An 18,661-nucleotide genomic window follows, 5' to 3' on the forward strand; every position below is an offset into this window, starting at 1 on the left:
CTATACATCGGCAGGGGCTTGCACATGTATTTTTACAGTGTCTGGGTCAGTTTTGTCTCGCGCTGAACTGTGTCCGACAAGTGCATGAACAAAGTGCACCAAAAACCAAACAGTGTGCACTTCCCAAGCAGTGCAGGGGACGTCAGATTCAAGAATCTGCACCAGTTTCGATGAAACACACATTACAGGCAAACTGCACATGGCGCACACGGCACCAGTTTTATAAATGTGACCCAGTGTATTAGGCAAGTGTGTCCTACATCCATCACTACATATATTATGCATCCATATACTTATCCTCAGACTAATCGCTACTTGAGATCTTAAATGAAAATAAATTCCTTATCTTGACCAGTAGACTGTGTACACACAGAGGAAATGTAGCAACGATAGATCTATGTAAACCGTCACTTCAGCAAGACAGTACAATCAGACATAATGGCGGGGGGGGGGGGGCATTCATTATAGTGTTTGCATCAGAAATATGTCCTACTTTTTTTGCCATTTTTGCCATTTTTTGCTTTTAGACCGTGCGCCATATTTATTAACTTGCTGGACCCTAGCTCTAAGTACTGCGCTCCTCTCAAAAAAAAAATTTTTCAAAAAAGGGGCAATGCTTCGTTTTCCTAACTGCTGAGCCTTTTTTATCTTTTTGTATGCCAATTTTGGGCACATTTATTGCAGCACAAATAGATGAGCAAACAACTGGTTAAAAAAAAAAAGGAGAACAATATTCCAAGGCGTAAAGCTCCAAACTGACTCGGACAACAGAACAACTAACATGTACGTTCAGTGGGAACTTCCCGACTTTTTTGTTTTTCACAAGCAAGGTAATGGACAAAGTCCAAAGCACTTTATTTTTATATGTGACCTTTTATTTGGCCATTGTTTATAATGCAAATGTTTCTCATCTGGAATTTCCAAATACAGGCGATCCCCGACTTAAGGACACTCGACTTACAGACGACCCCTAGTTACAGACAAACTTCTCTGCCCCCTGTGACCTCTGGTGACCTCTCTGGATGTTATTCTAGTCAAGTGTCTGTAATGAAGTTTTATTGATAATTCTTGTTCCTATTACAGCATTAAGTTTTGAAAATCCAATTGTCACGGAGACAACATATACCTGTTCTGTCTTACATACAAATTCAACAAACCTAAAGAACTACAGTTTTTAGCTGCTCTAACTGTGTGCCGAAAATTGCACCGCAAAACAAGTCGGGAAAATAAAAGTGGATTCACAAAAAAGAACAAGTCATGAGTGTCGGAATAGCCCCCCATAGTGTCCTATCTGCAGGCAGCATGTTATAGAGCAGGAGGAGCTGAGCAGATTGTACATAGTTTCCAATCAGCAGGCAGTGGGGCAGATTTACTTACCCGGTCCATTCGCGATCCAGCCGCGCGTTCTCTGCGGAGGATTCGGGTCCTCTGGCGATTCACTAAGGCAGTTCCTCCGACGTCCACCAGGTGTCGCTGCTGCGCTGAAGTTCATCGGAATGCACTGAAGTACACCAAGCCGGGAAAATCGGCGCAAAACTGAAAAATTCGGGTAGCCCGCCGTAAAAACGCGATTCGAGCCCTTGGTAAATGACCCCCAGTATGTTATGGAGCAGGAGGAGCTGAGCAGATTGGGCATAGTCATATCTGCAGGCAGCATTTAATAGAGCAGGAGGAGCCGAGCAGATTGTATATGGTATCCTATATGCAGGCAGGATGTTATACAGCAGGAGGAGCTGAGCAGATTGTATATGGTATCTTATATTCAGGCAAGATGTTATAGAGCACGAGGAACTGAGTAGCATGTATATTATGTCCTATCTATAGGCAGCATGTCATAGAACAGAAAATATAAGTCCCTGTATCAATTGAATTTTCAAAATTTTGGGTTGACATGGCAACAAAGCTCACTAAATTGCCAGCATCCAGAGAGCCTCACCAGGGGTCACAGTGGTCTGTCTGTCTGTTACTAGCGGTTGTCTGTAAGTCAGGTGTCCTTAAGCTGGGGACTGCCTGTACATTGAATTTATAACATAAAAGGTTTCCCTTAAAAACTGAATTTCTGCAGAGAAAGCAAGAACGCTTTACGATATAGTAGTCTCCTATTATTCAGAATAGAACGATATTGGTGTCTGCGTTGTGTGTAGTAAGTGCATTTACTTATCAGCTGTGTGTATATATTTTTCTTTTTGCGCTGTTGGTGCATATCTAATACTAAGGTCTTGTGGTTATTATTATCTATCTTTTCTGTTTTTTACGTCTATATTTGCAGTACACATCCTATTCTTTGTTTGGGTTGGATTTGCCGTGCTCATCCATCCTGTTACTTGGTTTATTCTAGCCAGACAGTGCTCGGAGAATAGAGGACTGATGGGGAGGACTAAGCTCCAATACGGAGCAGGAGGGAGGGATATTCAGATAGAGATGGGAGGGAGAGGAGGAAGCTCTGTTGCATCAGCTTTAGCTGCAGCTCTTTTAGTGGTCGTGAGAGGCTCATGAGTTGAACATTGAGTATCTGGAGCTGGAGACATCACAAAGCCCTGAGAGGCGCGTCTACTGCCATTATACGAAACCTCACACACCCAACAGCTGGACCTGCCGAAACCAACTCCAACAACTAATCATGGAGAAAACCTGCGAGACCAACGGCCACATTGACAAGTACCCTGACCACACTGTGTGCCAGGTAGAAGATGCCAAGAATAAGACTAAGGCAGGAAAAAATTGTGCCCAATTCCTGAGAAAGAATGCCATAGTGATCCTCACGGTGTCTGGGGTGCTGGTAGGCGTTGGCCTGGGCACGGCGGTGAGGAGCATGAACTTGACCAAAGCCCAAATGACTTATTTCGCCTTCCCTGGTGAACTGCTCCTGAGGATGCTGAAGATGATCATCCTCCCCTTGGTGGTGTGCAGCTTGATCTCTGGTGCTGCCAGTTTGGACACCAGATCATTGGGCAAGCTGGGTGGTATTGCTGTAGCCTACTTTCTGGTGACCACTCTTATGGCATCCGGCTTAGCCATTGCCTTGGGATTCATCATTAAACCAGGAGCTGGGGCAGGTGCCCTGAACTCCAATGCGCTGGGCATAGAAACTACCATCACTACCAACAAAGAGACTGTGGACTCATTCCTGGACCTCGCCAGGTAACTCTCTAAGTACTTCTAAGCTATGGGGTAACTATTATGGGGGTATTCTGGACTTTATAGTTCAGCAATTCCTTGACCAATGCAATATTTGAAATTACATTTTATCTACATGGTGATAACTGTATGAAAATAGCTGAATGGTTTATGAAAAACTTAAAGGGGTTGTCCACTTTCAGCAAAAAATTTACATGGTTTGTGTAATGAAAAGTTATACAATTTGCTTTCTGTATCACTTCCTGGCAGTTTTCAACATCTCTGCTTGCTGTCCTTGTATAGGAATCTTTTGTCTATTTCCAGTGGATAGAAATCTGTCCATGGTGTGTGATGTCACACAGGTGCACGAGCCATTATTATCAAATACTGTATCTCCTATTACTCTCAGTGATAATAATAGCTTTCTTTAGAAGCACAGCAAGCAGATTTGTTGAACACCATGAGGAATTGGTTTAGAAAGTAAATTGTATAACTTTTCTTTTACACAAATCATATCAATTATTTGCTGAATGTGGACAACCCCTTTAACTCCAGACTCTCAGTTCTGAGCCTATTCTTCACAATAAATCACACCATTTCTCAAGTCTCATTGTTGCAGATTTTTTTTATGCATTGTATAAGTTTTATAATTTTACAATTCAACCCTGTAACATATAATCCAATACATAAGGAGTTACTAGATGAAATCCCTCTAGTTAGCAGTTGACATATACAGAATTACCTTATACAGCAGCACAGCCGGCCACATGGTGCTGCGCTCTCCAGCATGTAGTGCTGCTATATAAAGAACATTATCTGAGCCGGCATGTGTAGTCTCTCTCATCTGATGCAACCACGCTGCGGATTTACATGCCCATTGTGTGGGCACTGCCTCACGGGTACCTCATGATGAGGCATCTGTTTGCACACATCCTCTTCTGTATTCTAGACGAAACATTGAGGAATCGGAATGTCTCTAAGATAATGTAGATAGTATAAAAAGCAGAGAAGCAGAGACTTGAAACCAGCATGACAGCTGTTAATGACCGTGATACAAAAGTCGTTATGTCTAACACTGCAATCTGTGCAAATAAATACTGGATTTGGTTCCAATTTTCCGGTGCCAAAAAAAACTACAGGCAGTCCCCGGGTTAATTACAAGATAGGGTCTGTAGTTTTGTTCTTAAGTTGAATTTGTATGCAATTCGGAACTGTATATTTTATAACTGTAAACCCAGCCAGAATTTTTTTTGGTCTATGTGACAATTGGATATTAAAAAAAATGGGTTGTCATAAGAACCAGGACTAGCAATAAAGCTTAGTTGGAGACATATTTGATAACTGTTATTACTGTTAATTGCAGCCTAATGCTAAAGTACAGTAAATTACCAACATCCAGAGGTCCGTTTGTAAATAGGGGTCGTCTGTAAGTCGAGTGTTCTTAAGTAGGGGACCACCTGTACACTTGTATCAATCAATTATAATCTAAGAATTCAGGGTTGAAGTGTAAAGGTGGCATAAAGTCGGGGCAAAAGTTAAAGGGCTTGTCCACTTTCAGCAAATAATTGATATTGTTTGTGTAAGGAAAAGTTTTCCAATTTGCCAATATACTTTCTGTATCAATTCCTCACGGTCTTCTAGATCTCTGCTTGTTGTCGTTCTGTAGGAAGCGTCTATGTTTACTCCAATGGATAGAAACCTGTCCATGGTCTTGTTTCTGCAAAAGTCTTTTGTCGCTATTCTCTCTCCATGGACAGGATATCAGATCCATGTGTGTGCTTGTTGGCCACAGATGAGACATATGTAAAGTGCCAACGTCCCCGGGATAGCTGACGTCCACGGGATAAGAGCTTAGAGACTTCAGTGTAAAGAACAAGGCATTAGTAGAGCACATCTTGTGCTCTTTTTTAATGAACCCCATTGAACGAGACTCACATCACAATGGGGTATAACAAGATGTTTCTGATGCAAAACACAAGCTCAGTCTGCTGCATCTGATTGACTATTATATAATTATATATGTGATTCTATATATCTATGTACAATTAAAGTATCAGTGTGCCCTCCACCCAATGAAGCGTGGGCAGAGGGTTCATCATTGCATCATCCAGACCTTAAGCTGCTGCCAAATACCCCTAGAATAGATGATTGCATATTTCTTGGTATTTATAGTTTGGGGAAACATTGTTGATATTTTCATTTAGTATTTTGTTTTATTTTTTTACGTTTCAGCATTTTGGTCTTCTAACCTCATCTAAAATAGGGTGAATGACATGTCATGTGAAACACAATGGGGCATATTTATCTTTTTGGGCTCATTCGGTGATTAGCACAATGGGGCTTATTTACTAAGGGTCCTGCGGATCGCACTTTCGTTGTCTTTTGGAAATTTTCGGGATTTGCGCCTCTGTGACAGCTATTTAGAAGGGGATTGCGTCACACGTGATCGGATTTTGGCGCAATCGCGCTGGCTTTCATGCCACAGAAATCAGGGGCGATCCAACTGATTCGGACTGAGCGCGGGATTTAACTTTAAAATTGTGTCGCAAGACAATGCACTTACATACACCAGGAAGAAGGGGAACTCCGGCGGACCTGAGCGGGGAAACAACACATGCAGGAAATCAGGCGCACAATCTTTGCAAATCGCGGCACAGTTCATTCTCATCGGACAACGCACAGCGGGGATCGCGCAGGACTGTGTAAGTAAATATGCCCCAATATTTTTCAACATTAAAACAAGTCTATACAACTATTTTTATATATAGTTGTGGATCTGTAGGGGGTCTCATCTATTGGGGCACATTTACTTATCCGGTCCATTCGCGATCCAGCTGCGCGCTCTCTGCGGTGGATTCGGGTTCTTCCAGGATTCACTAAGGTAGTTCCTCCAACATCCACCAGGTGTCGCTGCTGCGCTGTAGTTCATCGTAATGCAATGAACTTCACCGTCCTATTGTGGGTGCAAGTAAGTGTGTGTCCAGCAACACTTTTTTTTTTAAAATGCGGTGGTTTTTCCGAATCCGTTGGGTTTTCTTGCGGCCACGCCCCCCTTATTTCCGTCACGTGCATGCCGGCGCCGATGCACCACAATCCGATCCCGCCAAAATCCCGGGGCAATTCAGGGAAGATCGGCGCAAAACGAAAAAATTCGGGTAAACCCCCGTAAAAACGCGATTCGGGCCCTCAGTAAATGACCCCCATTGTCTGTTTTTATTTTAGGAATGTGGTTGGTGATCTGTTTAGAGTGTCTTTGATTCATTTTAGGATATGTTCTGCAGTCAACATTCATGTAGGTGTCTTCCCTGGTTTCTATGTAGATTAGGGGTGTTTTCTGGGGTCTGAATATTTTGAGATTTGTTAGGGAATTTGTTAGTTTTATAAGCTGTAAGATTACCTGGTTATGTCCAACTTTAGGAATACCAATATTCAATACCTTATTGAAAACCTTATAATGTTATACAGAAAGCTCAGTAATAATTATGGGTTAGGCCACAGCTGCCTTTCTGTGTGTTTTCCATATGAACCTATAACTTTTGAATAACGTTTTCCATTCCAGACAATACCACATTACGACTTCCATCATCTCATCATTTACATTCTGCACGTCCTCATCTATGGGTCTTACGGTTTCCTGCACATTCTCATAATGACTGGCGGGATGCGGGAAGAGTAATGACGATGGGTTTTTGTTCATTGACAGAACCCTGTGTGCTATAATGTGCAGTAATTGATTTGCTCTGTGGACTAGAACCAAGCTCCTGGAAGGGCTGCAGGAATCTCAGGACCATTGTCGTATTCAATAGTATTTCATTATTTATCAGCGTCCTGCAGTCACCAGGCAATCATATCCTGTCAATTGCTGCTTACTGCTGCAAACTCAGTAGATTACCCAACAGGACATACAGGGTGAGTCAAAAATCCTAGAACACCATTTTATTTCAGACATACGGAATACCATATATTCCGGCGTATAAGACGACTTTTGAAGACTGAAAAATCTTCTGTCTGGTCTGGGGTCGTCTTATACGCCGGTAATGTTTCTCACCTTTCCCGCGATCCACCGAAGCTCCGCTGCCGGTCAGTCAGAGGCCCGCACCTGACCCCTGCGCTGCGCTGATAACTCGGCGCAGCACAGCGGGCAGATGTTTTGAATTGTGACAGCCGCGGGCCTGCCTGTTACAGCGCACTGTTCTACATCGGGTCCGTGCGCTGGATCAGGGAGGGCCCGGAGCTGTCATAATTCAAAATTAGAACGGGCCCCCGATCCGCCCCCGTCCCACCTACCTCACACTACTTACCCGCCGTGGACACCCATCACTTTCGCTGACGCAGGCTATGTGACGCGTCTGCCTGCGCCGGGTCTGCTGAGGTCTATGACCCGGCACCTGACCTGCAGACGCGTCATCAGCACGAAGAGGAGCGGGATAAGGTAAGAATTATGTTTTTTATTTAGCTTAAATATATAGGGCCCTGTTTGGTGGTGGGGGACATTATTTATGGCTACTGGGGGTGCAGGACAGTAATTATAGCTACTGGGGGGGGCATTAATTAGGGCTACTGGGGGGCAGGACAGTAATTATAGCTACGGGGGGGCAGGACAGTAATTATAGCTACTGGGGGGCAGGACAGTAATTATAGCTACTGGGGGGGGGGGGCAGGACATTAATTATGGCTACTGGGGGGGCAGGACATTAATTATAGCTACTGAGGGGGGGCAGGACATTAATTATGACTTCTGGGAGGGGGGCATAATTTTAATTTTTACCGGTGTTTTGTATGCGTTGGAAAAGGGGTAGTCTTATACGGCGAATATATCTTAAACTCTATATTTTAACAGGAAAGTAGGGGGGTCGTCTTATACACCCGGTCATCTTATACGCTGGAATATACGGTAATTCATATCTTAAAAAAAACCCCAGAAAGTAATAGATAAGGAGGTCTCTCGTTTACGCTATGTACAAAACATGGCTGCCATCTTGAAAGCCGACATATTGGATCAAGGGAAAGTTTTGACAATGAGATGGTGGTCATGTAACCTATTTCTATTGTCTCAGAAATTGATTGCCGTAATCAGATTTGCAAAAAGTAATCAACAAAGGAATTTGCAGTAACAAATGTGACGTGCTAAACAGTGTGCTGATGGTGCTGGATCCAATCGTTATGAACCCAACTGTAAATCTAAGGAGAATCTCTGTGTTCATTTAAACCAGAAGAGATCTTCTTTGATTTACTACACGACCACCTTCCCATTGGAAAAAAAAAACGTGCCTATGATCCAATATGGCGGCTTTAAAGATGGCGGCCATGTCCTGAACCTGGCCTAAAAGATTAAACTCCTCACTTATTCCTTTTTGGGTATTCAGATATGTCTCTTTGTTTCTGAAATAAAAGGGAGTCCTGGGACTTTTTACTTTCTCTTTATCACTTTCCGCCAGTGCACTATAGTGGAAGAACTGATCTCTGATGTTCCCTATACCAACATACAACTGAATAAAAGGGCAAATACAATATAAGTAAGAAAAAAAAAGCAGTGTAGTTACAAAAATATCCCATGGCTTATGGGGATTCCACTTCTGGAATGTGATAAATTCTTTCTGAAATGTTTGTTTTGTAGGACCACACATGGTTCTCCAGATATTAGATCCATATGACGGCACAGTCCTCGGGTGCTTGTCTTCCTGTCCCAAATACTGCACAAATATTTTTGTTCATAGCTCAGCAATTTCTGCCTGAAGAGGACCTGAAACCAAGCGGAAAATGCTAAATAACTTACCTCATGTGCTTATGCTAGTTTTATCTTACTCAAAAGATAAGGTTCCTGGGACTTTATGTCAGTTAGTGGATATTAGCCAAGGGGGCGGTAACCTATTTTATCGGGGGGCATGTCTTTGTGTGTTGCATAAAAAAAAGGTTACCACCCCCTTGTCTATTCTGTGCTAATTTACATAGAGAATATCTTGACAACAGATGAATGGAAGTGCTGTCTGTGGCATGATGCTTAAAGGACACTTTTCAGGGCGATTTGGGACATTAAACCTTACGGACCGCTGGTTTAGTGTCCCAAATCGCCCTTTAGCTAGTCCTCTGTGCCTGCTGTTAACATAAAAAACCCTTATACTTATCACAATCTGGAGCAGACACACAATGTGGCCTCCGTACTACACCCCGGCTTCACTGTGCATGTGCCCTGCGTATAGCACTTGTAAAATTAAGCAGTGGTGTAGGGATCAGGATTCACTGAATTACTGCGCAGGTGTGGGGAGCACAACAGATAAGTCTAATGGGTCCTCATCGGATCCATCTCTAGGTAAGTATAAAGGTTTTTTCTATTGATATTGGGCACAGAGGCTAAATGGCTAAATTTGGGATACCAAACTACCGGTCCATAAGGACCTGTGGGTGGTTAAGTGTCCCAAATGGCTCTGACAGGCCTCTTTAAATGCATTTTCCCATCTAGACTATCTTGTGCAAATGTCATATACAGATGATCGATGTGGGTCCAACCTGGGACCCATGTCTATACTGGGAATAGGGGTACTGGGAATAGGGGTACGTTGTCCCTTCTTGAACAGAGAGTGTGCCACATAAACATGTCCATTCTCCAATCAGTTCTATGGGAGTGACAAGCTCACAGGCACATCAATGGCACAAGCTCCATTCAGCCCATCTGTGGGAAGAAGGTCAGTGGGCTCCATTCTTGAAATATGAGCCCCAGAGGTAGGACCCTCATCTATCATCTATTTCTGGTATATCCTGTGATATGACATATATAGTCTACATGGGAAAACCCCTCTTACGTTCCTCCTGCCAGGTGCACCCCTGAATATCTGATGTATCTAGTAATTGCGTCTTTCCAGTGTCTTTCCAATGCCTTAGGCTCAGGACTAAAATCCTCTCTTGGGGTTGCCCACATTGCCAACACTTATATACACCTGCTAACCGTATTTGGGGGGAATATATCTAAATTTGGAGTCGTTTGTCTGTAGAACATTATTGCATACAAACAAAAAAGACTTTGTTGTTACTCTTGGTATATTGCGATTTCTACCTTTTTCCTTTCCATAAAACTTATGTCCAGTTAATCGCCCCTTTCCACACCACTTTTTACCTGATTTTATTGGGCATGTTTACACGATTAGGGGCGGGGTTAAGTAAGCCATCTCCTGTTGTTTATACGAAAGAGCCAGCTCTTAGAGACGGCTTGTTTGCGAACTAAACATCACTACGTTATTCCACCATACACTGACCATATAGTGGTAGATACTGGTTCTCCTCAGACCTCCTTATTAATAATCATGGTATATAGCCATGTAGTGACATATAGGAGACATCTCTGTCTATATACATTTCCTGTCTCTTCCTTATGACCAGCGCTCCTCTGACTTCTACCAGCAGGATCTTGGGTTTGTTAAAGAGAACCTGTCAGGCAGATTTGGGACACTGAACAGCCCACAGGTCCTTATGGGGCATTTCCACTTTCAATCCTGGAATAACATCCCGACTTCAGAGTGCACATTGTGTACCTACAGCACTCGTGCAGTGCAGCCAGGATGTACTACTCCGGCTTCGCTAGCAGCATCACACAGCAATGAGAGTATGAGTATGTGGTTTAGTGACCCAAATCCACCTGACAGGTTTCCTTTAAGTTTACAACAAGATATATTTGGTGAAAGCCATCAATTTCATGTTATAAAGCTGTCCATGATCATAGTATCATAGTATATAAGGCCGGAAAAAGACGCAAGTCCATCAAGTCCAGTATTTAAGAATTAAACAAATGTTTTTTCCCCATAACCTGTGATATTTTTGTTCTCCAAAAGGCATCCAGGCCTCTCTTATTAAATCCTACAAGAGGTCCTATAAAACCCCTACCCCATATTTTGCTTGTTCATGTCATCATCTCCATCTTGTTTTTTCTCCTTCCCATCCCTTCTATAAGAGTATGTGCTTGTTTCTCCCTTCTTTGCTGATGTAGCTGTTATTGTGGAGATGGGGCCCTGTGTAGGATTTCAGGGCCTATAGGAAAAAATAAATGTCTAGTCAGATTCAATTGCCTCCATAGCAACCATACTCGCTACTTCTGTGACATGCATGGATTCGCTAATGTGGATCGGACACCCCCAACACCATCATACTTTATTATATTACAGTGTCTTGGGCTGTCTGGATATTTGTGTAAGGGAATGGACAGGGATGTGTAGGTTTTGGGATATGTTAGGAAAGGAAAAACTTTGTATAAAGGACTCTGGACAACTACTGCACAGGAAGACAAACTCTTCCAAGTTATAACTCGGCAAGAGCCCGGCTGCTCATAAAGAGCCTTTCAAAGAACGGGAAGCTTGCCAGATTTCTCCCGAGTCCTCACTCTTTGTTCACTAGAAAGCAAAGTTCTACTGTATGAATAGACGCCCAGAGCAGCGCTGGGAATGGCCAAACTTTTACATAATGGAGGAGAGACAGGTTGTAGTGGAAATCTCATTATGATGCTCTAAAATGTAATACATACACATCATCATCATACATACATCATGTAAATCAGAAGTGTACTTTATTCATCAAAGTATGATGCTACATTAGGACCCTCAGGGTCGAAATGTTGCATCATATTTACTGGTTTACTATGGAGCGCTGCTATTTTCTACTACTGAATGTAAGAGGATTTTTTTCAACCAGAATCTTCTTGATGGGTGCCTCCCCCCCCTCCTATATGTTAGTTTACCCAACTTTGGGCTCTATTGGGTGCTGTTCCACACAGATGTTTTCATGTACATACACATCATTTTATGGCACTCTTTAGCAACCTATACTTTCTACTGCCTGAGATGAGCTATACAATTGCGCCCCTTAGACCCCATCCAATAGTAATATATCAGGTTATTTTTTTTAGTATGTGGGTTCTCCATGGATACCCTTGCTGGCATCTGTTGTGGAGAAACGCTATTTTCAAGTGTCAAGTTCTGATTAGGTGACTGTTCCCCCGATGCTGCCCCATCTTGCTGCATATGTTGTTGCCTGACGCAAGAGGTTCAGTTCACTCAATCAAGGCTGGTGCACCCCAGAAGTTAGGGAATGGATTACTACCATTCAGCATACAGTAATTCTGGAAAACCCCTTGTGGGCCAGGACATGGGCACTTATATCTTTGCCTGCTGTTTTGAGGCAGAAGTCGCAGAACTCACTTCATAGTCTTCCTACACCATGGATTTTCAAAGAAAGCGTCCAATAGACCAAGTATAGGCTGAAGCGGGTCCTATGATCCCCTTGGAACTTCCACAGGGATGGGGAATTACAATGCCAGAAGTACCGGCACAACACAGAAACTAAAAGCTGGTGCAGGGTAAGTAATGTTTGTCCTTTTTTGGGAGGCCCCACACTGCGTTATGATGCAGGGTCTTTCAGACATCTTGTTTAGGGTACTGTACGGCTTTTGGATGCCGGCCACATCTCTCCGTGCATGCCTGAGCTGTATCCGCATCCTCAGCATTGTATATAGAGTACAGACCCCTTTTCTTTGGTTGGCCCAAGGTGATATCCCCAAATTTGAGTACCTGGTTTTTGGGCTACACCCTCTGTGATTTATATGTAGAGCGACATACATCATTACAATATTTTATGCATTTACTTGTATGACTTTGAGAGATGCCAATGTTTTCTTCAGGTTGTTGTCCAAGGTTATAAGTCAATGATAAACCAAATGTCTGAGACAAATGTACATAGAAGATTGGCTAATAAGTTCTACATCTGGTGTTGTTCACACATGGTCAATTCAGTTTCATGTCTATTTCTTATCCACATAGGAGAAAATCCAACCAATTGCATCCAAAACGACCTATGATATGTGTTTACAATTATAATTGCGCTGACAACTTTAGCTGAACAGAATACCTCAGGCCATCTATAAAGGTCTTCTTCTGTAAGATGATGCTGGTCAGGGCAGTGAAAGACCTATGCTAACATGAGCATGAATATCCCACAGAACAAGTCCCAAAAAAATGCTAATGTTCTTACTATGTTAAGTAGAAAACAGATGTCTCTCCGAGTCTTTGTAAAGTTGGGTATCTGATGTCCAATATCTGAGGAATACTATGAATCCAGTAGATCGGAGGAGCCCCGGCCGGTGGCGTGAATCTTATACATTCGGGGCACATTTACAGAGGGGCAAATTTACTTACCCGGTCCTGTCGCGATCCCCGATCCGGACGGTCCGATGAAGATGACGTCCGGCGCAATTCACATAGCTCGTGTACCCGATTTCCTGCATCTGACGCTTCCTCGCTGAAGTCCGCCGGAGTTCACCTTCTTCTTCCCGGTGCTTGTAAGTGCATTGTCTTGCGACACAAATTGCTTTGTTAAATCCCGCACGTTGTCCGAATCCGTTGGATCGTCCGACGGCCACCCCCAGATTTGTGTCGTGTGAAAGCCGGCGCCGATGTGCCAAAATCCGATCGTCATGCGTAAAAAACGTTTCTAAATGCGGCGCAAAGCGGAAATCAGCAGGTATTCCAACGATAGTGCGGACCGCGGACCCTTAGTAAAAGAACCCCAGAGTGTATTGGAGTCGAGCCACCGGCCGGGGCTCCTCTACTCTACGCCCATGTAGTAAACCTCAGACATTGTATCCCCAGCTTTACCAGGGTTTGGAGAGACATCTGCTTTCTACTTAAAACAACATTTGCCTTTGGGACTTGCTCTGTGGGTAATTCATGTTCATGTCTCACTGAATTCACCTATTCCTGATCCACCAGAACCATTTTACAGATGATGGCCTTTATAGATAGCTTGAGGCACTCTCTTCAGCTAAAGTTCTTGTCCAAATCGTTTACTATTTAAGGGGTTATGCAGACTTCAGCTTAATCATAGGATCTCAGAATCAAAAATGCGTGGTCCACTCCCACAAGTGAATAGGACAAGACTTCAACACCCAGAACAGCTACTAAAAGTGCAAGAAGTGTCCTGGACCAATATAAACACTGAAGAGGCTGCAGCTTATCTGAGCCTCTGATTAGTTCATTTCTCCCACAGGAGGGAGATACATAGCTTTGTGTCGAATTTTAGACCTAAAAATACTTATTTTGAGTAATAAATAGATATGTAGCAAAACCTTATCTTATCTGATAATCTGGGATTATCATTTGGGTTATGCTGACCTGCAGACTTACCACTTTGTGTAAATTTTCTTGTAGAATAGTGCCACTTTTATTGCAGTTTAGGAACTGTGGTTAAAATTTTTAATAATTCTGAAATAATACTGATTGTTTTTGCACAAAACTACAGATCTGCTCAATCCCTCTTGCTCTGTAAAATTCTGTTAGCAGATAGGACACTATGTACAGTATACTCAGCTCCTCCTGCTATATAACATGCTGCCTGCAGATAGGACACTATGTACAATCTGCTCAGCTACTCATGCTATAGAACATGCTAGCTGCAGATAGGACACTATGTATAATCTGCTCAGCTCCTCCTGCTATATAAAATGCTGCTTGCAGATAGGACACTATGTACTATCTTCTCAGCTCCTCCTGCTCTATAACATGCTGCCTGCAAATAGGACACTATGTACAATCTGCTCGGCTCCTCCTGCTCTATAACATGCTGCCTGCAGATAGGACACTATGTCCTATCTGCTCAGCTCCTCCTACACTGTTACATGAAATTGTAAGACTTTTACAGTATTTCCACCAGATGATTTTCACAAGTACTAAAAGATCAGTTTTTTTCATTTTCAGAAACCTGATGCCTGCAAATCTCGTGGCTGCCGCCTTCCGATCGGTAAGACAAATAGTGAATTGTGGTTATGTAACCAGATTAAAAGTGTATAGTTCATCCAATGCTGGGACAATCAAGATATAAGAAATCTTGAGACTATAATAAGGACATTGTCTTCTCCTCCTGACCGGTGAGTGATTTGAGCTCTATGAAGTGTAGACACCTCAGGAAGTTTATTCACTAGGTCACATGGTGGAAAACAAGCAGTAAAGAAGGACCTAAATGACAAATAATACAGTGGGGCACATTTACTTACCCGGTCCTGTTGCAATCCTCGCTGTGAGTTGTCCGACGATCATGGACTCCGACGCTATTCACTAAGATTGTGCACCCGATTCCCTGCTTGTGTCGCTTCCCCACTCAGGTCCGCCGGAGTTCACCATCTTCCTCCCAGTGTATGTAAGTGCATTGTATTGCGACACAATTTAAATGTTAAATCCCGCGCTCAGTCCGAATCCGTCGGATTGCCCGGCGGGCCACCCCCCCATTTCTGTTGCACGAAAGCCGGCGCCGATGCGCCAAAATCTGAATGCCTGCGACACAATCCCCTTCTAAATCCCTGTCCCGGCGGCGTGATCCCCGAAAATTCGGAAAACCCGACGGAAATGCATCCATGGGACCCTTAGTAAATAAGCCCCAGTGTCTGCATGCTTAATAAGAAGGAACAGGAACCTAAGGGTATCTGCACCCGCTCATGGAATGGAATGGCTGGGTGGTTCACAGCAGCCGTAATCCTGCAGCCATTCCAGATGCATCTGGAACAAGACGCAATCAAACGATTTCCAAAGTGGATAATGCCGCAATTAATCAGGTCCACCTCTTATAGGAGTAAGGCCGAGTTCACATGGTGTTTCTGAAATTCGTTGTAAGGATACTAAGGGCCCGATTCGCGTTTTCCCGACGTGTTACCCGAATATTTCCGCCATTTTTCCCTGAATTGCCCTGGGATTTTGACGCACGCGATCGGATTTTGGCGCATCCGCGCTGGCATGCACACGACTGAAATCGGGGGCGTGGCCGAACGAAAACCCGACGGATTCGGAAAAACCGCCGCATTTAAAAAACCAAAAGTGTCGCGAAAATTGCACTTACCTTCATCCAGGATAGGCCGGTGTATTTGAGTGCGTTCTGATGCTCTTCAGCGCAGCAGCGCCACCTGGTGGACGTCGGAGGAACTACCTTAATGAATCCCGGCCGGACACGAATCCACCGCAGAGAACGCGCCGCTGGATCGCGAATGGACCGGGTAAGTAAATCTGCCCCAATGTATGGCTGGGATGTATCCCACTCTATGGTCTTAAATTTGGATCTTCCTCCAGTTTCTCCTCCTCCCCCCAAAATGTAGGGAGGGGAGTGAACATCAGGACAACAGAAGCCAGTGATATGGACAGTGACATCACTGCGGATACTCTCAGCGGAGGGCAGGGGAGGAGCACATTACTGCTGCATCCGCCCCTATAGACTTCAACGGCTTCTGCTGAGCGCATACATTGCAGGAAGGAGCTAGATGGAAAGACACAGTTTACGAACTATACTTTGCAGACGGAGGCAAAATGTACACCTCTGTTTGCCAGTAAATGTCTATGGATATGCTCAGTGTATATGTATAGAGCTTTCCCAGCACATATGCTAAGTGTATACAAAAAACTGCATGTGAACATAGCCTTAGTGGGGTTTCTAATACCCAATTCACTTGCACTAACATTTCCCGACTTTCTTTTTTGCTGACATTGATGTGAATTGTGTATTTCAAACAGTATACATTTTATTCAATTTCTCCTCCTCTGATGTAATTCTTTATTAGGTTCCTTTAAAAAATGTCTGTTTTTTTCTCATTTTATTCTAGTACGTAACTGACTACGTCACATACACAAAGAACACGACTGATGGAAACGTCACCATGGAGCGGGTAAGTCTGTGCAGCTTCTTTGGTGGGTTAATAGAGTTAAAAAAGCGGATGGATAGTGTAATGTACATACGTAGAGACACATCAATATGCACAGATAATATATGATATATGATATATATATACTATTGGAAAATAATTAAGTGTTTCTTAGAGTATCCATCCCAACAGGACAATTAGCATCACATGGCCTGCAATGGCCTCATGCACACCGACCTCAAAAGGCCGTCTTTGTGGCCGTATTGGCCGGTGGACACTGGGGCAAGAATAGGTTCAGCTCTGTATTTTGGCGCTTGGTTGTTCGGCACAGATGCGTTGCGATGAGTCATGATGCATGCACCTTTCCCATACACAATACATTCTACGGCTGCTCTCTTTGTGTGCGGGCAGCACACGGCCAAAGAAAACAATTCTTTGGCCTAAGGGATATTGATATCATAGACTGAGGGGAAAGGGTTTAGGAACCCCCTCTATGAGCCAAAGTGGACAGTTGGACAGAGTGACACTGACTGCCAAAGATGATCAATGTGCAACACCCCTGCCAATGCAGAGGCAGACTGATAGTTGCGAATAGCGCCCTCTCCAGGTCAGGAGCTGTTAGGGGGAGTCATGAACCCTCTTGTTTAATTGCAGCTTTAATTGAGGTGTAATTGTCCAATGATGTTTCCGTAACAAAAGCTGGAAGGTGATTTAAGAGGTACTACTACCTAACCAGGGGAGTATATAAAACCCTGCTGGGTGGAAGCACATGGTTCAGTTCAGTCAGTCCAGCCAGAATGAGCAGCACATGTCAGTGCTACCACAGCCACTAATCCCAGGAACTTCTAATGCCTCAGGCCTACTGCCTAGGGCAAGTCCGGAGACTTAAGCCCAGAACTGCAGCTCCACCATCCGGACTCACCTGCCCCATCCGGACTCACCTGCCCCAACCCAGCCTGCATCTACTATCAGGCTGTGTGTACCTTTCCTGTGGACTGGTTCTCCGTGACTCTTCCACCTTAAGAATCTGCTGTTGTTATCGTATTTGGCCGTTGCCTGCTGTTCAATAAAGAACTGTTAGTTGATTTGCACAACGTTGACTCTGTCGGATCCCTGGATATGGCTGCCTACCACCACGGGCTTCCCCATCCATCACCCAAGGATTTATCCTACAGACACTCAGGGGTTGCCCCAAGGAGAACCAGTACATCAGTCTCTCCCTCCTTTATTTTGCACACTCTGCCTGCTGGAGACCTGCCAGGCTGTAGGACAGTCCTCCATACCAAGCACCGTGACCACAGCGTGCCCATGGCCGCACTAGCCAGCCACCCTGGTATTCTGGGCCCTGGCTGCCTCCAGGGCCCAAGAAAAGGCTAGGCCCCGGCGGGAGATTTTCCTGTAATTTACCTATAACATCTCTAAGATAAGCGATAAATGCTGGATCGTACGGAATCTCACATGACTCAACAATATTTACAGGGCAAGCTAACCCAGGACACTCCATAAATATTTGACGGCCAAATTTTACTTTGGGTAGTGTAGCAGATTTTCAGAAATATAACACCAATTGTAGTGTAGAGGGTAATGGCTGATTTTGGAGGGGATCTAGTGTGCTATACTTAATGTTTTCACTGATGAATCCAATTCAGATTTTCCTTTAAGCAAATCTACCATCAAAATCCATCGTGATAAACCAAGGATCCAGGCACCGTGACTGTGGTAATCTTACTATATTTATTATATATGGCCTCCTTCCTTCTAAAACCAACTTTTAAACTTATGATAAAGAGCCTGCATGGGCTCTGGGGGGGGGGGGGTGTAACCAGAGCCCCACCTGTCTGCACAGGCTGCTACACTTTTATATTTATGCTATTAAGTCTGAAGGCC

General features: G+C 43.9%; 1 protein-coding gene across 1 annotated transcript in view; it reads left to right on the top strand.

Annotated features, from left to right (window-relative positions):
* Positions 1 to 2,456: 2,456 nt before the first annotated feature.
* The window catches only part of SLC1A4 (solute carrier family 1 member 4), a 33,134-nt gene continuing 16,929 nt past the window's right edge, over positions 2,457 to 18,661 (top strand). The window contains exons 1-3 of the mRNA XM_072140400.1: positions 2,457 to 3,141; positions 14,850 to 14,892; positions 16,736 to 16,798. Of these exons, the coding sequence (XP_071996501.1) occupies positions 2,621 to 3,141; positions 14,850 to 14,892; positions 16,736 to 16,798 (627 nt within the window). The 5' untranslated portion in view covers positions 2,457 to 2,620. The remainder of the gene's footprint in view (positions 3,142 to 14,849; positions 14,893 to 16,735; positions 16,799 to 18,661) is intronic.

The sequence above is a fragment of the Engystomops pustulosus genome, chromosome 3 (assembly GCF_040894005.1).
Source record: "Engystomops pustulosus chromosome 3, aEngPut4.maternal, whole genome shotgun sequence".
Classification (NCBI taxonomy): domain Eukaryota; kingdom Metazoa; phylum Chordata; class Amphibia; order Anura; family Leptodactylidae; genus Engystomops; species Engystomops pustulosus.